The sequence below is a fragment of the Parasteatoda tepidariorum genome, chromosome 10 (genome assembly GCF_043381705.1).
Source record: "Parasteatoda tepidariorum isolate YZ-2023 chromosome 10, CAS_Ptep_4.0, whole genome shotgun sequence".
In the NCBI taxonomy this organism is placed as follows: Eukaryota; Metazoa; Arthropoda; class Arachnida; order Araneae; family Theridiidae; genus Parasteatoda; species Parasteatoda tepidariorum.
The window spans coordinates 14,498,388-14,517,852 of record NC_092213.1 but is presented as its reverse complement, the minus strand read 5'-3'; the positions used below and the strand labels follow the sequence as shown (position 1 = coordinate 14,517,852).

Genomic DNA, 19,465 nt, shown 5'->3' with positions numbered 1-19,465 from the left:
ATTTTTATAAGTTGATAGAATGGCAATACCGTGCAGCCGGAAATTCGATCGAGTTGTTGGTATAGTTACTTCCGTTTAATTTTCATTCGACTTTTTTGAGGTCAATGAGAGCAACGTTGGAATGTGTTTATCAAATCAAGTTATGAAAAAACTTACATAGTTTTTCGACAATGTTGTGCACAACAATTGTAAATAATTTTACCGCATGTTCATTGGATTATTATTCTTTTATCGTATTATAACTTTTTCCAATTTCCTTTGACCAACGCCTTGATATCACCGGTTTTGATATTTAACCATTAGTAAGTATCGTGGAATGCAGCATCATCTTATATGGGAAAAAAATAAAATCATCTCTTTGCAGCTATTTCGATTCGTTACAAATTGTATGTTCCTATTACATCGACAGTATTATTGTTCGATAACTGCCGCACTAAGCCTATGGCATATATATTATTTAAAAATTATTGATTAATTTTTTTCCTTTTGTAACTATTATTAAATCGTAGCGTTTTGCTTAAATGTCACTAGTTATTCTTTATAGACTGTTTATTCCCTTTGACTAAATCTATAACTTGAGTTTTTATGTCTCCTATTTTTGTTTTATTATGTTGATTTATTAAAGGTTACATACCAATTCGGCTTGCATTGTAGTGAGGGCTACATTTTTTATTACTGGCCTATTTATTAGCGGCTAGTTACAATCAAGTCGTTTGAATATATTATTCGTTGTAAAGGATGTCCATTTTCAATTTCAATGCTTCTAAAAATTTAAAAAATGACCTATGCTATTGACAGTATGTTGTTAGTAACGTCTGCAAACTCGCGATTACTAATTTTTCTTATTAATGACAATCATTTTGTTTATTGTTAAAATTCCTTTATAACATGCTCACACTATGAAATTTTCCTAAAATGCAGTCGAATCCCATTATATTAAATAGCACAGCAATAATGCATTATACACAGTGCATTAATAAGTGGTAGTTCATAACATCTTAACTCTTTAAAACTTTATTTTTTAGCATATGTTAATGATGTTGTTGTAAATAATGATTACAATAGTGCATAATTTGCTTATAAATTATGACTGACTAAGTATATTATAATTCAAATATTAAAAATCAAAAAAATAAATTTTTGCATTTTATAGTTAGAAGAAATCAGTACTTTTTAATTTACTACAATGTAATTTTAACTAGAGTTTACTAACTTTCATATCAGCAGTTAGTAAAGAATCCAATAATTTCTAGTCCTCATTTTTTCACAAATAAATAATTTAGAACTATTAAAATTCAGATTTCATTTCTGAGATCAAAAATGCAGAAATTTCTTGTCCTTCTTCAACACACATGTCGAAAATTGGGATTATTTTCATACTTTGAAATCTGTTATGCCAATTACAGTTGCCAAGGTGCCAAAAGGATTTTAAACTTTTATAGAAAAGCATGTAGAGGTTTGCCTACGGATAACTGTGAGTTGCGAGTTATATCTTTCGAATTTGTCCCCTTCTATGATTTTATTCTTTTTTATAGTTTCTGGTAATAAAATATTTTGTAGTTTTTATTTCTTGAACGTTTGTTATTCTTCATTGTAGACTTGTGAAAAGCGAGTTTTTAAAAAAATATAGATAATTTTATTAAGGACATATAATTATATGTCCTTAATAAAACTCTAAAAAATAAATAAAATATTACTTTAAATAAAGATTTTTTGAATTATTTTGATAGTCCAACCTACTCTGATTTTTAGTTGGCCTATGTATCCCATTTTCTGGGTTTCACAAAAGACCGTGAAATAATTATTAAATTAAAGATTTTATTATGTAAAATAATTTCATTATATTGATATATTCTCAAAGAAACAAATTTTAGAAGATAAGGTATTCAAGTTTATAAGCTTACTGTGGGTTAAAGTTCAACTTGCTGTATAAAAATAATATTCGGGGTGCAATAAGGTAATGGAAAAAAAATTATAGGTATAATACTTAACATTAAAAAAATTTAGTCTGGTTCAACATGCCTCTATGTCCAATCTACCTTGCCTCTGCCTGAATAAGTTCTTTAGAAGTAAATGTTCATTAACTTAAATCTCAAAAATCTAGTAAATTTTCTTATGCGCCACTGACTAGTTGTCAGCAAAACTAGGTTGCCAATTTGTTGCAAATACTGATACATTAATCTTCCTCTGAACTTCTTGAAATATATGACCTTTGAATTGTCTCTTATATTTTTTTATTCTGTGTGATCCATTATGTAGAAACACTTGACTGCTAGGCTAGGATTCCTTATTGCAATGCTCAAATATGCCACCTAAAGAAAAGACTTAGGTTGGACTCCTCTTCTCAGTTGTATGGGAATGTACTACCTTTCATAATATTTTCCATATTGTTAAAAATATTTTCTGAAATTTTCATGCTTTTTTTAAGAATTATGTTTAATGCAGTTCCATATAGTTTCTTATCTTAAAGTCAATTTGAATATCAAGATAGATACTAATGTGCTTCCTTCTCATATAACTGTTAAGTGAAAGTATGTGAAGCCATAAAGAGTCCTCACCACATGTAGCCTGATTTTATATGAAAAATACATTTGTTAAATCAGAGTGACTCTTAAAAAGTTTAAATGACACTTTGTTTCATTTTTGAAATTGTTAACAAAATATAAAATAATTTTCTAGGTGAAGAAAGTACAAGCCTAATGAGATGGGGAAAATATTATCTAAAATATTCGGTAACAAGGAGATGAGGATATTGATGTTAGGTTTAGATGCAGCTGGAAAAACAAGTATCCTTTTGTACAATTGAATATTTTCATTTGTTTTTCAAACTGATTACTTTGTAATATGTGAACTTTTCTCTGTAGTTTAGTTTCCCACTTAGAGAATGTTATATTTATTCATATTTTTTGTCTTGATTTTTTTTAAAAAAAGAAAAAATAAGATTAAGTAATTAGGTCTTTTCTATTTAAATTTTATTTTAGGAGCATTCAGCATCCTGTAAGATTCGTTGTTAAGAGCGCTCAATTTCTCCCTTTAAGAAATATTTTTTATAATTTTATAACCATCGCTGGACAGCCGATCCAGTTTTTGGGTTTACGACTACTAATGATCAACTATGTAGCCTTGTAATTTTGAACCCAATCCAAAAGACTAGGGAAGTCCTGAATCAAGTGTTGGGAGAAATTTGCCTTTGTGGAGAACTTTTTAATGGAACTAACCCTCATTTGCGTTACATGGAGTGGGAGACAACGAGAACTTCCCACAGTTAGCCTGACGGCAAGGATCCTTCTAGCAATGTGGTCGGTGCAAGCCAGATGCGGAATTAGTATCAACTGGGATTTGAACCGGGTTCTCATTGGAAGGCAAACGCTCTATCCCCTGAGCCATCCCGGCTCTCCTTTAAGAAATAGATAGCTTTGGGCTTGTTGTCATAAACATAAGACTTCTGAAAAACAAAAACAGGGGCATCATATTGCGTAAATCAATTATTGAGTAACCAATTCTAATCCCCAAAACTGGATATTTACATCACCATGGAATAATTTGACAATTAAAGTGTTTATTTATTATTATTTATTTTAATAGACTATTACATGCCGGTAAACTTTGCAGAAACTCTCCCCATTTACATCCCACTTTCTGCAGTGAGTCTTAAATCTTCTATATTTTGAAAGTGTTCATTTAAATTTTGCACTTTCTTTGAATTACATGTGTATTGCATGCGTAAATTAGTCTACACAATGTGAGTATACTTGGGATAATTCAACGATTAAAGCATTTCTCTTCTTCTTTTGCTTGCATAGTGTTACATGCCTGCCAACTCTTCTGCATTTTGTAGAAGCTCTCTCCATTTACATCCACTTTCTGCACTCAAATCTTCTACATTTTTGAAAATGTTCAGACAAGTTTTGCACTTTCATAGAATTACACATCTGTGAATGAAGATTGGTTCTTATGGCTTAGATAACGAATACACGTACATCAATAAGAATTGGTTATTGGCTCAGACATCTGGGATTTTCACTGTGCTTAAGCCTGATCTGTCATTAATTAGTGAAAAATATGAGATTTACATCTGATAATGAAAAAAGAAAGATGAAGTTTTTCTTTTATTTCAAATTTATTTGAGCTGAATGTGTTAAAATACTGCTGATACCTAGTCCAGTTAAAAGTGTTGTTGATTTTTTGAATGAAAAATAAAAATTGAAAACACATAAAATCTTTAGCATTGTAAATATTTCTTCTGCTATAAACTCAATCTTACACAGTTTAAAAAATGAGGGTTGCAGGTATAGCATAAAATTTTTAATAACCTCCAACTATTGCTTGTCCCGTTTTCTTTGTGTTTGCAACATCTTAACGCACAAATAGTGCAAAATTCCCATTCTATGTGAGTTTTAGCACATCCTATATTTTGTTTTGTTTATTTAATATTGGAATAATTAAGTAATTGTTGAATTGATTACACATTAAACATCAAGGTTGTTTGATCAATAGTTTTTCTTAATTCATACTAGCTATTCTGTACAAATTAAAGCTAGGACAATCAGTTACTACTATCCCAACAGTCGGCTTTAACGTAGAAACAGTCACTTACAAAAATGTGAAGTTTAACGTTTGGGTAAGTTTTAATTTTATTTGCATTTTCTTAGATTAAATAATATGAAATGTTGAAATAAACTTATTTTAGATATTTATCATCATCATCAATGGCTCAACAGCCCAGGGTGGGCCTTGCCCTTCTCAAGAAATTTTTTCCAGGCTAGCCTTTTTCCTGCTAGTGTTTTCCAGTTTCTAGATATTTATATTTATTAATATGTTACAGACATTAATACATTTTTTTTTCTTGATGAATTTAATGTTTTCGGTACTTAAATTTTGATATGAGTTTAAAAAAATAAACAATCAACTCATTAGAATCTGTTGAAAATTAAAACATTTTTATCCTAAAAAATTGATTTACATTTGACACTTTGATTAAACAGCTACTCAAGTTTAAATTTAAAATCATTTCTGAGTTTGTAAAAAAATTTGTTATTTTCAACATTTAATTGAGTACCAAAGATCAATTAGAATACATTTCACATTTATTCATGAAACTAAAGTCTTACTATTTAAGCATTTTGTTAGTTAACGAATTTAAAATGAATGTAAAAATTTAATTTTGATCTATATTCATAGTTGGAATCATAATACAGTATGATCCCGAACTTTATTTGATAAAATAACTGCCTCATTATCTCTTAATTTTCACCAAGAAGTGTAATCCATACATGTAGAATTTCTCTTTTTGTTTGTGGATCTACACGTCTTTAAAAACTTTAAAAGAAGGAAAATTCTAAATAATCATTCAAAAAAAAGATTTGACCTTTCTCTTTTTTTTAAGCATATGCTTTCTGAAAGTTTGATTGTATAAAGCGATGATAATTATATTTTTAAAAAAGATAGTTTTAACATGTTTTGGTAGGTCAGTTGATAATTTTATTTAACATGTTCTCTCAGATTTGATTTTAAAAAGTGGCAATTTTCAAAGCCAGTGATTTTATTACTAGTGGTCACTGTACCCTATTTCTGACCTCTTTATTTATTTTTTTAATAAAATTAAACTAAAAAGTTCTTTCTTTATGTAGTTAGTTATTTCCTAAAAGCAAATGGCTGTTTCTGATCTTTACATTTCATGTGAGGCTAACTCATTAAAATTGAGCTTGGCTCCTAAAATATGTGAACTTTTGCAAACTCTTGTATATTTCATAAGCTAATTGGAAAATCTGGTCATTTGCAAACTGCCTTGAACTTAGAACTGTGCACACAATTTTCACTGCAGTAAGTCTAACAGATGATGTCAGTAATTTTTTTTTCCTATTGTGTATTATCTGTTTCAACTTCTCTTTATGATATTTGTTTTAATGTTTGTAAGTTATACATTATTATTGTTTATATATATGTAGGGGTCTGTGCAGGGCAAATTTACTACCATTTAACTTTACCATCACAAATTCAACTTTAGAAAAAATTATAGTTTCACAAAATACTTTAAAAAAAGCAAGTTCAAAGATTCTCTGCCTCTTAAAATTTTGTTTTTGTGTCCCTATAAAAAAAACTATAAATGCCAGAGTTTTTTTTAATTGAAACAACGAGGTTCTCTCTCTATAAACTATATAGGAATTCAAAATTCGAACATCATTCAAAACATTATTATAAATTTAATCTAACAGGCCTTTATTTTTTTATGAAATTTTTTTTCCCTGTAAAACTTTTTTCTGTATGACCTAGTTGAAAATGTTCTCATAATGAAAATAACTTTTAGTTCTAGTACTGTTATATGCAGTAAGTTAAAATTTAAAACTATGGACAATGGAATTTTAAATTTGGATACAATTTTAAGCTCAAAATTTCACAATATCAAATTTACTTTTTAATATATGGGGGGGAAAATGTAGAAAATTTCCAATCATAAATGATTTTTATTTGTAGCGACAATTTTTGAAACCAATTTCTTATTTTAACATATTTTGGTGTTGATATTTTAATGTAACTTTTAATTTTNTTTTTGGTGGATTTCGTTTTTAAAAGCTTTTAAAGGTGCTTTTTTCAGCTGGCGTTTTTAAAAAGTGCTTTTTTTCCGAATAATTATTTTTTTCCCTTCAGTGATATCTGCTGGATCCCATGCATTTCACAAAAAAATGGGGTGTGCTGCTACGTAATAATTCACGCGGACTTCATGTCGTACCCACGTTATGACTTGCGCATGCGCGCACACCGAACCGAAACCCGAGTGCTTCAATTCGGGTAGAGAATATCAGATCCTTATGAAATGTTTTTCTTTTTAATTTATTTTAATTTTGTACTTGTTTATTTTATTTTACTTCTAACACTTTTTTTGACGTAGAGGGAAGGGTACTTTTGTTCTGAGTTCAGGGTCAAGTTGAATTCACTCGGTGATGTGGGAAAGTACTGATTGTTTCGATTACGATTTTTCTTTTTTAACGTTAGAACTGTTTATAAAAAGTTTTTGTTTTTCAATAATATCATTGATTGAATATGAATTTTTGAGTACTTGAAAACTTTTGTAAAGTGCTTGAAAAGTTTTTAAAAAGTGCTTATTTTTGATTCAGAGATTTGGCTACGCACCCTGTTTAGTGTAACTTTTAATTTTCACAAAATAGGTACCTCTCAAAAAAACTTAGACAGACCCCTGATATGTATATATAGTATGAAGTGAAGTTATATAGTAAAGCTTAAAGAAAGTACCTGCTCTCTTTATTGATTTAAAAGTATTAATAAATTAGCAATGTTTAATAGGCATCAAAATTATACAACTCTCATGAGTTATCTATAACTATTTTTAATGAACAATAATTTTGTTTTGCAAATTAAATTTTTAAAAAGATAAAAGTATTTTTATTATTTTATTTTAATATATAATGTATAAATGCCTACTAAGTGTAAGAAACACAGCATTTAAAATTTTCATTGCCATAAATGATTCTTAGTTCTGAACCAAACTTAGATTGTTTTAAAATTTTTCTGCTTCAGCTGTAATATCATTACTCCAGCGGTTCCTCAAATGGTCTTCCATGGAGCCTTAATAATCCATTATTTATTTAAGTGAAAGAGTTAAGAAATGAGAATAAAAGAGGTTCCAAGAGTTAAGGTTCTTTTTATGAAAATTTTTAAAATCTGTAATTATTTTTAGATCCAATCAATAATCCATTATTTACTTATCATTTCAATTGCCTTTGTGAAATTTTATTGAGAGTTATGTGTCAGACAGTGAGAAATGAAAATTTTTACAAAAAAAAAAAATAATTTTTCTAACAACAATTATGAAAAAAGACTTATAAAAAAATTTATTGCATTTATAAAAAGTTGCAATAGTATTTCATATTTCGCTTTTCAAATCAAAATATCTCCAAGACTGACTTCACCTAATTTAAGATTATTAATGATAAGACAATGAAAAAAATTCATCCATCTTATCAAATATAAAAAGGTCCTAATAAATTAGTCTTTTAATGGTTAATACATATACAATTATAAAGTCGGGGTTCCTCCTTAGGCGCTTAATTATTTAGGGCTTCATTGTCAAAAACATTGGGAACCTCTGATTTAGTGTTCCACAGCTGAAAAAAAATTAGGAACTACTGCATTAATATACTTCTAGTTGTTGGACCATTAAACCCTACATTTAACCTTAAAAGTAAAGTATGGTACATTTTATTTTAATTTTAAGTATTTGTATTGTAATTTGCAGGATGTAGGGGGGCAAGACAAAATCCGCCCACTCTGGAGGCATTATTATACTGGTACACATGGCTTAATATTTGTTGTGGACTGTGCAGACAGAGATAGGATAGATGAAGCCAAACAAGAATTACATAGAATAATTAATGATAGAGAAATGAGAGATGCTATTATTTTAGTATTTGCGAACAAACAAGATCTGCCAGATGGTAAGTTTTTTTCTATATTATAATGAAGCGTTTGATGTTATTTAAAACTGCTAGTTGATAAATGGGCTGTATTATTTTGTTGAACTAATTGTTCATATGCTTATGGAAAGAATGTATAAAACTATAATGTGTGCATTATTAAATTTCATATTATTTGATAACTGTTCAGGAGAAATATTGTAGATTGGAAATATTGTTTAATCTTGATCTTTTAGTGAATTTATAATACATCAGCTTTAGACTGTATTGAAATATCAGGAAGATTTACTTTTTATTTTTTGTACTGTTGTCAGCATAAAATTTGTTTTAAAAACCATTAAAAAGGGAACAAATTATTATATAGTTAAGCTAGGGATAATTGTTTAGTATTTAATTTTTATGCAATGTGTGTAAAATCTATTGTGAGAATATATAAGTTTTTAATCTCTTATTATTGGGTTGTTCGGAAAGTAATTTTTTCTTCTTCTTTTTTTTAAGAAAATGAAAGATGATTTTTTTTTTAAATAAATATTTTATTGAATTATATATTGTTCATTTTGGTCCAATCTTTTTGCCATCTTACTGACAATAGCACAATTTCATGCTCATAAAAAATTATTTCTTCGCTGAGGCAAAAACTGATCTAGGTGAATTTTGATTTTTTTTTCTACTTTGAGCAAGTTAACTTTTTTTAATCCATGATTTCTTACTAAATATTTTCAAAATAAGTAATAAAATATAAAACTAAATTCAGTGGCTCAACAGCCCATAGAGGGCCATGACCTACTGTGCCCATCTCAGTTTTCTTGAGCTCTGGGGTACAGGAGCAGATGTTTCGGTTAGGGGTTCAGCTGAATGCGAATCCCCCAGTGTTTAATTCTCAAGCATGCTTGGAACTCATTTATCAACCCACTGAAGGGATGAAAGGCTGAGTCAACCTTGCCCAGCCCGAGGATCGAACCGTGGCACAGGAACGCGAAGCACTACCATTCAGCCACCGGGTGTCAAAAAAATTGAAATCATTACATATTTTCAAAGTCAAAAGAGTCTTTTATTAATTTATATGTTCACAGTTGCTTATGAAATTTATTCTTGGGATTCCTTCTAATGAAGGTCCATCATTTATGGTTGGTTCCACAGCCGGGAAGAAAATTTTGATCTGATGCTTTAGATAACTTGACTAATGAAAAACTTACTGCAAACACAGAATCTCCATTAAAACACTTTCTGCACACATTGATTAACTTTTGTTACTAGTTTCAATCCTTTCATTGCCACCTTATTTTGGCAAAAAAAAATTTAAAAATCAAGGATTTTTTTAGAATTCTGTATTGATTTATACCAAAGGGAGGAGTTTGATTAAAGAAAGCTGAAATTAAAAATCCAAAAATGTTATGTGCAAAAACACATTTTAAATAATTGAAAAAATAGCTAATGAGCAAGGAAAAGGTGCATGTAGTAGACCTGAAAATTTAAATTTTCAGTTAGTGGGCAGTGTCCGACAGACTCTTATAACTTAGTAGCCGCTTTTTAGTCAAACCTAATGAGTCGGTGACTAATACTTTAAATAGCCACTTTATGCAATTTTTTTGCTTTATTTGTTGGATTAAATTATATTTCTTAAAAAGTATTCATATTAAAAATAATATGACTATAAGAAGGTAATTCAACAATAAAAATAATATAAGTATATTACTGAATTTAGTTAAACATACTGACTTTAAAGAACTTTATTTAAAATATTTGGGAAAGCAAAATAACTTAGTGTAATCATAACAACTTTGAAATATGTGAATTATTAAGGAACTCTTTGTCTACATAAACCTTTCCATCAAATGTTGATGAATTCAGAAGAAACAAAATTTCGAATGGAGACGTTTGACATTCGAATGAGAATTCTGCTTTCCAGAGTCTTTCTGCAAAGAAAGAATGTGATTGATCGTTTATTTAGTTTAAGTTGCCACTTGTGATACCAGAATTTATCATTTTGACTATTTGTTTTAATTCAGAGATGGCGCTGCCATCGCATTGCTTTTGGTAGTTTTCTCCTTACTAAAAGGAGTAATTAATATTCTAACCGGCTACGAGCAAGGTTGTCCGGCTTAAGCTCATTTGTTTATGTTTTGTTTTCCTAATTTTTCAATAAATGTTATTAAGTTTAATCTTGGTATTTATTCAATAAGTCCATACTCACGAACCTCTGATACTACACCACTTTTCTTTCCTTTTTTTTAAATTGCCATTTGCCTAGTGGTTATTTTTAGACCTAGTAGGAAGCATTTTTCCACAGAATGTTATCAACATTTTAATAAAAATATCAATGTGAGATTTTATTAATTTGTGTGAATATGAATCTCAATGCGTGATTTATAAATCTCAATGCTTGATTTCTAAATCGTGTGAATACAAATCACGATGTTCCATTTTAAAATCGCATGGACATGAATCTTGATGTTTCAATATTAAATAGAGTGAATACGAATTCTGATGTTTAATTTTTAAGCCATTTGGACACAAATCATATTAGTGGCTTTTAAATTGCATGAATGTGAAATCCGATATTTGATAACAGATTGTGAAAACACGACGTGGTTGAATAATGGATTATTTGCAATAAGTTTTAGTCATTTTTATTAGTTTTACTTAAATCATTTATTTGTAGTGAAAGATACTGCTCTTAAGTTTTAAAAATATATTTCAAGCGATTTTGAATGAAAATTATGCATCCTAAAGAATTTGTCATTGTTTTTTTTATGTCTCCTTTATGATTTTCAGTCAATTTCTAGGGTTGCACTTAGCAGGGAGAGCACTGAAATCCTGAGAAATACAGGGGATTTAAAAATAATCTAAAACAGCATGGAAAATACAGGGAATTTTGAATTTTTTCTTGCAAACTGGGAAAATGCCGAGAATTTTATTTCTTATTTTTGTCTTTTAAATATGCCAACCTATATTTTTTGTTATATGTTATTATTTGATTTGCTATATATTGAGCATTATTAGTTATATGTTGAGCTCTACATTATTTCTATACGTTTCTCTAGCAATCCAAACTAGTGTTATCCTAATATAACTTACACAAAAGCATAATGAATGTGTATTTTCTCTTAATATATTATGTATAATACATACAAGGAAAACATGGAAAATCTTTTTTCCCCCGATTTGAGTGGCAACCCGGTATTTAAAGTATTATAGCTAAAAAAGAAAAACTCTGCAGCTTATAATTTGTCTCATTTTTAATTGTTCATACTTATTCAAAATATGTTTTTAAATGCTGGAAAATTGTATCTTTAATTATTATTATTATTATTTTTTTCAGCCATGAAGCCACATGAAATACAAGAGAAGCTTGGCCTGACCCGTATTCGGGATCGTAATTGGTATGTCCAACCATCTTGTGCTACTACTGGCGAAGGACTATATGAAGGACTGACATGGCTAACGTCCAATCACAAGTCCTGAGGACAGTGAACTTAATTTAAAAAACCCTTATTCACCATGTGAATTTATTCATTAATAATTGGTACCAGTTCTATACTCCTTACAATTTCTATGGCTCTGTTTCATCAAGATTAATAAATAAGAGGTGGATGGATGAAACATGGCCAATTCATTAATTTACAGTTTATTGAAATTAAACCGAAGCAAGTTTTTTTAATAATAATAATGAACTTCAGTCCACTCGAGCTGAATCCGTCTGCCGTTCCGCAACACATTTGTTCCAGTATAGGCTTTTCACCAATTTTTTGTACATAAAGAACTGTTTTCATTAAATATTGTGATAAGTTGTAATTGTTTATCTGCTCTTTTGAGGGTTTTTATGTACATGTGCAATGACTCATATGTTTCATTTTTTTTTTCATTTCTCCTTTGCCATTTTGTGCATTTAATTTGTGGAGTATCGGTGTTCAGAGGTCATGTACGACTGGAAAAAAATGAGATTCATTATTTATAAATGGTGGAAATAAGTCCATTTGTATATGGAAGGCATTTCTTATTTGGTCTTATCGGTTTTTCCATTACATGTAATCAAATTTTATGTGTCTGACTTCCATTTTGCTGTGAATTTAAATACATTTGATTTAATACAGCCTTTAAAAAAATGCTCCCTGTATTTGAACTTTTAGTGGCCCATCTGCTTCATCAATCAAATTCAAATTTCATTTATTCTGCGTTATGCGCTCAAAATCATGATGATTTAAATCAGTTAATCTCTCACAGTTACAGTGAACCAATTTTTATTGGCAACACCTGCTTTTTTTTTGCTGAAATGTGATCCTAACATAAAAAAACAAAGTGAATTTAAAAGTATATTTTTAGTATGAAAAATGGCAGTGCTAGGCAGAAAAGAAGAAAAGGGTATTTTATATGTTTTCAACTTGTCAGCCATTCAGATCTACTGAACATATTCTTCCAACAATGAGAAAAAACGAAAGTACAATAGATCGTATATTGCATTTTGATCATTTCCTTTGTGTCTAGCATCGCTACTATTCTTGCTGATATCCTCAGTGGTGTAGTTGTATGAGGAGTTGGGGGACAAAACACCCCCGAAATGATGCTAATTGCTTCATTAATCCAAATAGATAGAATCTCTATTTATTAGAATCTCTGTATATGATTATAAAAAGGTAATTAAAGGTATAAAATATAACCATCAGACCAAATTATCCCTTTCCTATAATACGACTATGCCCCTTGAACTCCATTTTAAGTTTCTTATTGTTTCTGAGAAAAAAATGAATTGTTGCAACTTTGAAATTAGAACTCTGTTACCATAACAATGAGAGCACAATTGTTTTAAATCATCTTAATCTCAGTTTTTAAACAACACTGAATAAAATTTTTGTTTTGATTGGTCAAGCGGCTAGACTGTTAGAGACTTATATGTGCAGAAAGTATTTTCATGATCGCCTGGAACATGAAATAATGTAAAGTTAAAAATATAAATATGGTTTCTTTTGTCCTTATAATCATTCCAAAGAAAAGTTTGGCATAGAGAATGAAGTTAGAAAATTATTTTCTGACACTTTCTTATTGAATTATATATACTTTTTTTTAGAAAAAAACGTGGAAATATTTAGCAAAGCTTTATTTATTTCATGGTACTCATATGTATTTGCAAAATTGTTTTGTTTGTGAAAGTTTTAAAATGAATTGATTTTATTAAAATTCCTCATTTCTTATTTATTTTATTTCTTTATTGTATCTTAAAGTGTTCTCATCTTCAAATAAATAATGGTCTTTATTTAAGAAACTGACTTTATTTTTGCAAAAAGTTTTAAAACTATTCTCTATGATATAAATGCAAGGCAACTTACGTTCTCATTTTTTTTTTTTTAAATTTTTTATATGAAAAAGAAGTTAAAATTAGTTCTCAAATTCTGAACAGTTAAAAGATATCAATGTATAACCCAAACAGTGTTTTGCTTTAAATCACTTTATGTCAATAAAAGTATAAAATTGAAATTAAAGAAACTAATTTGATATTGTATAGTGTTTATTAAGACTCGAAAATTATATTGCGAACCAAGGGGGGGGGGCTATGTTTTATGCTTACATACCTGGTGGAGCACTTAAATATTTAATCAGCAACTTCATCAATTTTGATTACAGTTAAGAAATTATCTAGATATATATATGAAAAAAAGATTTGCTTCTTTTTTATCCATTCCGTCATGGTTATTTTAATTTAAAAAAAGTAGACTCCAAGTTCTGTTCATAAAAAGATAATAAGAAATTGAATAAAAAAGCAAGATTGTTGTCCGATGTAATTTTACCAACTCTTAAACTTAACAGCTATTCTACAATATCAAAGCAGGTGATATTTTTATGCATAAAGTTTGAAGTTCATTTAATTTTATTTATATATCTTTGAATTGTTTTTCTTTCTGTTAAGGCAGCTAAAAGGTTTCTTTAAATGTTATACATTATATAAATGTAATACATTATATTTATTAATATGCATTCAAAAAGATATTTAGGCTTATTTTTTGTGCAAATTAGAATTTTTTTTATAAGCCTAGCAGGGCATGTAAAAATTTTGAGATTTAAGCTCTGGTATATATATATATATATATATATACACAGTTTAAATTTTACGAAACTAAATCAGTTGTCTGCATTCTAAAAATGCATATATTTCTCATTTTCTGTAGCTATGGATTCACTGAACAGAAAAAAACTTGTTCTTGTATGGTAAAAAAAAAGGCTTCTGATTCACTTCGTTTATACCGTTATCACTGTTTGTATCGAACGGTGATATTATACACAACTATTGTCGATCGAAATGGGCTACGGGTGGCGTAGAGCAGAACTCTCTACCTATGCAACACTTTGCAATCATGCTTTTACCATTAGAGTGTGGAGAGTCGTAGGAGAAGTATAGTTTGTCTATGTAAAGTACACCCCTAGCCATTTGTCTGGAATAGTGGTGGTGACTATGGTTACGAGCTTTAACTATTTCAAGTAATTGGGTCATTATTTAAGAGAGGTTTGTCTCCGGTCTGTGGGAGAAAAGGGATCAGGGGTAAAAGAAGCTCCCCTTGCTGAAATGCGCTATTTCTTGTTTCCATAGGAACAGACAGCCTTACACTTAGTGGCGAGGGGAGTTTTTTTTATAAACAAACTATACTTTAGTTTCTGTCTTAATTTTCAAATAGATTTAAAATCTTTTAACTTTGGAAACTATATTTAACTGAAAAGTACATTGAACATAGTTCCAAAAGAAAACGTCGTGGAAATTTTAAAAATAATTTGTGAATTTAAAAATAATTAAATACGTTAAATATTAAGAAAGGTCAAAATATTAGTAGTACGTTCCTATATTACTGAGGAGAGAGAAAGGTCAAGCCATAGAACCGCCGTTGTGGTTGCAAATAGTTCAATAAGGCAACCTCAAAACATAGCAAACCTTACACTTTATTCGTGTTATGATATTAATTTTCTTAAATTTGTTTTAGGCTCACGAGCGGTGAAAATTTGTAAATTGCAGTGAAACTCTTATGAAGGGTAAAATCACGTGTAAATTAAAGCACAAATTACAGTAATAAAACTTCCTAGAATATTAAGCCTGTTCACACATTGCCTCGTAAGCATACCATAAGTGGAGGGATACACCTGATCTGAAGTTTCTTCAGATTTTAGGAAACTTGCTATTGTTTACATTCAGTCAACCATCCATACAAGGGGAAAACATGTACAAAGCAGTCTATATTTTTTTTTTTTTTTTGCGATAGAAGATTAAAAGCTATTGACATAATAGATCTTTTAATTCAATCATCGCTTTAATGATCCTATTATTCGGACTTTTTTTTTAACATTAGTAAAGATCGTCAGAAGTACCTTCAACGTTTAAAAAATTGTCTCTCCTATAACTTTTTTTTTTTTTTNTTTTTTTTTGGGGGGGGGGGGGAGGCGCGGGGTATTCTAAGTAGAGTATATTATTTTCAATTATAGTTTTCCAAAATATTTCTTCTTTTTTTTCTTCATTAAATTGTAACATTAAACCAAAGGGACATTATTAAACAAACCTAGTGTAATAAGTAATAATCAATTTTTTTAGGTATGATAGTCAAAAAATCTTAATTGAGTTTGATAAATGTTTTCACTGATTAACTTATTGCTTGGTGTGCTTAGTATACATTGTTGACAAAATTTTGCATTTTTTTTTCAAAAAAACAATTTTTTTTATTGATAAAATAGAATTATATTTGTTAAAGAACTTTTTTTACAAAATTACATTGTTCAAGGAACAATTTATTTAAATTCAGAAAGGTTTCCCAAACTAATATTTTTTCTCAACTTTTTTTTTTAGGAAATGCAAATGTTAAATCTATCGTTATTTTAATTTTTAATAGCTAGTTAATTCGCAAAAAGTATGTTTATTAAACCTTAATTTTGCATATCATCGGTACTTTGAATAGTGAATATTAATTTTGAAATCAAGAATAAAGTAGAGCGCCGATTATTCGCACCAATCGGGAGCAAAGCCGAAGCGGATAACGAAAAATCCGGATAATTTGACAACTTTAAAAAATGACTCTGAAAATAAGTAACTTACCATGACACTTTTTCCAAACTTAGGATTGGTGCATATTACAAATGGCATGTTTAAAAGTAATAATTTTTTTAAATTTTAGACACTTGTACCCTTATTAGAAACTATACTTGCCTCCCGCATTGAAACTGGGTAAGGAAAAACGTGAGGCCTTTTTTTCAAGGTGACCAAGGGAAAACGAGGCCTTTTTTTTTACCATTCTCAGATATTCTAAAAGTAAAAAAAAAAGATTTTTTTTTTTTTCTGTGAAGTAGGTATAAAAACGCATAATTCTTGAGCATACAATTCGGATAATCAGCACTTGGTTATTTGATAAAATTCTAGCAAAGCAACATACATCAATTAAAACACTTCTTCTTTAAATAAATAAAAAAAAAAAACAGTTGTTAAGTGTTTTAGAGTTAACTTGTTTTTTATTTTTTTTTTGAGGGATAATGAGTATTTTGAAAGATTAATAAAGATTGTTGCATTCTTAAAAAACTTAAATATAAATTATTCTTTACTGTAATAACGAATTAAAGGAATATTTGATTAATTAAGCTCATATTTTCATTTTAGAAAGTTTTTTTTTAAATTTGTATCAATTGCATTTTAACGCAGTTTCAATATGAAAATCTTTTTTTTTTCCTTAGTAAAATAACAGCCACTTGCACCTTTCAAATCTTGTCTTTAATAACGTTCTTTGATATCAGTTTAATAAAATTTCTAATTAAAAAAAAAATTTTTTTTTAATATTTTTCACAAAAAGTAACACGAACAAATAAAATTCAACTGATCACTAATATTCAGTAAAAACATTTTTATTTATTAAAAAAAGAATCACTGCTTATCTTAATAATAAATTCAATTTCAAACAAGTTTTAATTGTATTATTTAAAAACAAAAATTATTATTATTTTTTTTTGAAAGGGTATTTGAATTTATGTTGCAGATTTTTTCACAACAGGGTATAATGAGAAAAAAATCAGCTCATTTATCTCTACTGAAACTATTTTGTTACATTTTTAATTTACCATTTTCCGTTTTCATTACTTATCATTTGAAAGTTAAAATGCATAAATTTCTATTCAGAATCAGTTCCAAATCTCTAATTCTCGTTTCGACGAAGCTCTTCGTCTGTTTCGAAAGTGAATTGCAGGACGCCATTTTATCAGCATCTGCATCCTGATTAAAGTTTAAGTTGAACTTTTCACATGTAGACTCAGACTGCCATTCATTATGAGTGGTTTTATATTCTTCTCTGTCTAACAATCTTTGCCTTTTAGTTCTTTCAAAAATTGATTGCCGCTCAATGCCATTTACCGGAACATCTTTTGCTTACCAATCCCTTCAATCTTTGTAAGGTCATTGCTTTTGGCCTGAAAATTTTAATCTGTCATTTCTTCTAAAATAAATTCCTGCTTTTTATCAGTTTTTATTAAGCTTTTGTTTTTGAATAAATCTTGCTGTTTGACTTCTGAAAAAACTTGCTCAATGTTAACTTCTTCACCATCTAACAATTTTTGCCAATTGGATTTTTCCAAATTAAATTGCTGCCCAGTGCCATTTATGAAAATAATTTTTACTTCCAATGAATCTTGCTTTGGAATTTCTTGTGGAATAAATTCGTGCTTATTGCCAGTCTTTATAAAATCTACTCTCATGGATAAATTTTGCCCTTTATCTTTTAAAATAATATCTTGCATAATATTGGACTTCTCTAAATTCTGCCTTCCACTATACACATTTGATTTTTTAAAGGCTGACATCTGCATTTTGATTATTTCTGAATCATTTTTATCAGACAAATTTCGTGCTGTGATTTCTTCAAGAAAATATTTGGGAGTTTTGTTAGCTTTTATAAATCCTTTATTGTTGGATAAGTATTGCTGTTCGTCTCGCTCAGTATCATTGATCTGTAAACTTTCTCTGTTGATAGTTGGTTCTTCAGAGACAGAATTTTGCTTGATGATGTGATTCATTTCAAAATCATCCCTTTGAGGTGAATTTTGTTCTATTATTTCCTTTTCAGTAGGCAAACCGTGTTTTTCAAGTTCTTTTGAAAAAGACATTTGTTCTTTCTTTTCTGAAAAATTAGACTCCTGGATTGCTTTTTCGTGATAATTAGTTGTGCTTAATCCTAATACTGTTCTACAGTTCTGTTGAGTAGCATTTCGTAAACCTGATTTAGGTGGTGAAGCTGATGATCTAACTTTCAAACGAGATCCAGACTTTATTCCTGTGTGAAGCCTTGATTTAACTTTAAGGCGTTTCCTCGCTTTTCTAGATGAAGCTTTAGAATTCTTATTTTTAGCTACGTTGTTTTTAAATTTATTCGTGCGAGTCTGAGATTCAGTCATGGAATGAATTTCTTTTACTTTCATGAAATTATTTTTCGTTTTATCATGATTATTTTTTATTACTGTGTCTGTTAAACTAAGTCCACCGAAAAAATTACAGAGTAAATCAATTGGTTCCTCAGTGATTTCACTTTTCTCATATATATTGCTCTCTTGTGTTGATTTTGAATCAACTTTCTCTTCGTGTACAATAATAATAGGAGAGGAGTCTTGGATATCATTATTTAAGTTGGATTCATTTTTTTCTTTCTCAATTACACCAACAAAAATAGAAGAAGACTTCATGATATCATTACTTATATTTAACTCATTTCTATTTCTCTCATTTATATCGTACTCTTGTGTTGAATTCAAATTAATTTTCTTTTTGTGGGGAACAAATATAGAGGAAGTGTTTATGATATTATATATCTATGAATCATTTCCATCCACTTTCGTATCGATATCGTGTTCTTTTGTTGAATTTAAATTATTGTTCTGTTTGTATTGCTTATCAGAATGTATATTATAACCTGTTGATTTGAACATTTCTTTTCCAATACAATTAAAATCTAATTTGAGATATGAATTAGAATTTTTATTAATTTTCTTATATACCATTATTTGTTCTTTTGTATCATTTTCTTGACTAT

The 19,465-nt window shown here is 28.8% G+C and overlaps 2 protein-coding genes across 3 annotated transcripts; one reads left to right on the top strand and one right to left on the bottom strand.

Moving 5' to 3' along the window:
- The first annotated feature begins 44 nt into the window (after positions 1–44).
- Positions 45–13,692, top strand: LOC107455165 (ADP-ribosylation factor 6). Of its 2 annotated transcripts, none has more exons than XM_016072637.3 (5): positions 45–302; positions 2,680–2,786; positions 4,518–4,621; positions 8,255–8,453; positions 11,755–13,692. In XM_016072637.3, the coding sequence occupies exons 2-5, from the start codon at positions 2,705–2,707 to the stop codon at positions 11,895–11,897; spliced, it is 528 nt and encodes a 175-aa protein (XP_015928123.1). In that variant the 5' UTR covers positions 45–302; positions 2,680–2,704; the 3' UTR covers positions 11,898–13,692. The 2 variants fall into 2 exon arrangements, with proteins under 2 accessions (XP_015928123.1, XP_042905384.1); XM_043049450.2 differs by having other exon boundaries at positions 292–386.
- Positions 13,693–17,861: 4,169 nt separating this feature from the next.
- Positions 17,862–19,118, bottom strand: LOC139426807 (homeobox-like protein HDP1). The gene has a single exon (XM_071186889.1). The coding sequence runs from the start codon at positions 19,116–19,118 to the stop codon at positions 17,862–17,864; it is 1,257 nt and encodes a 418-aa protein (XP_071042990.1).
- Positions 19,119–19,465: the final 347 nt, after the last annotated feature.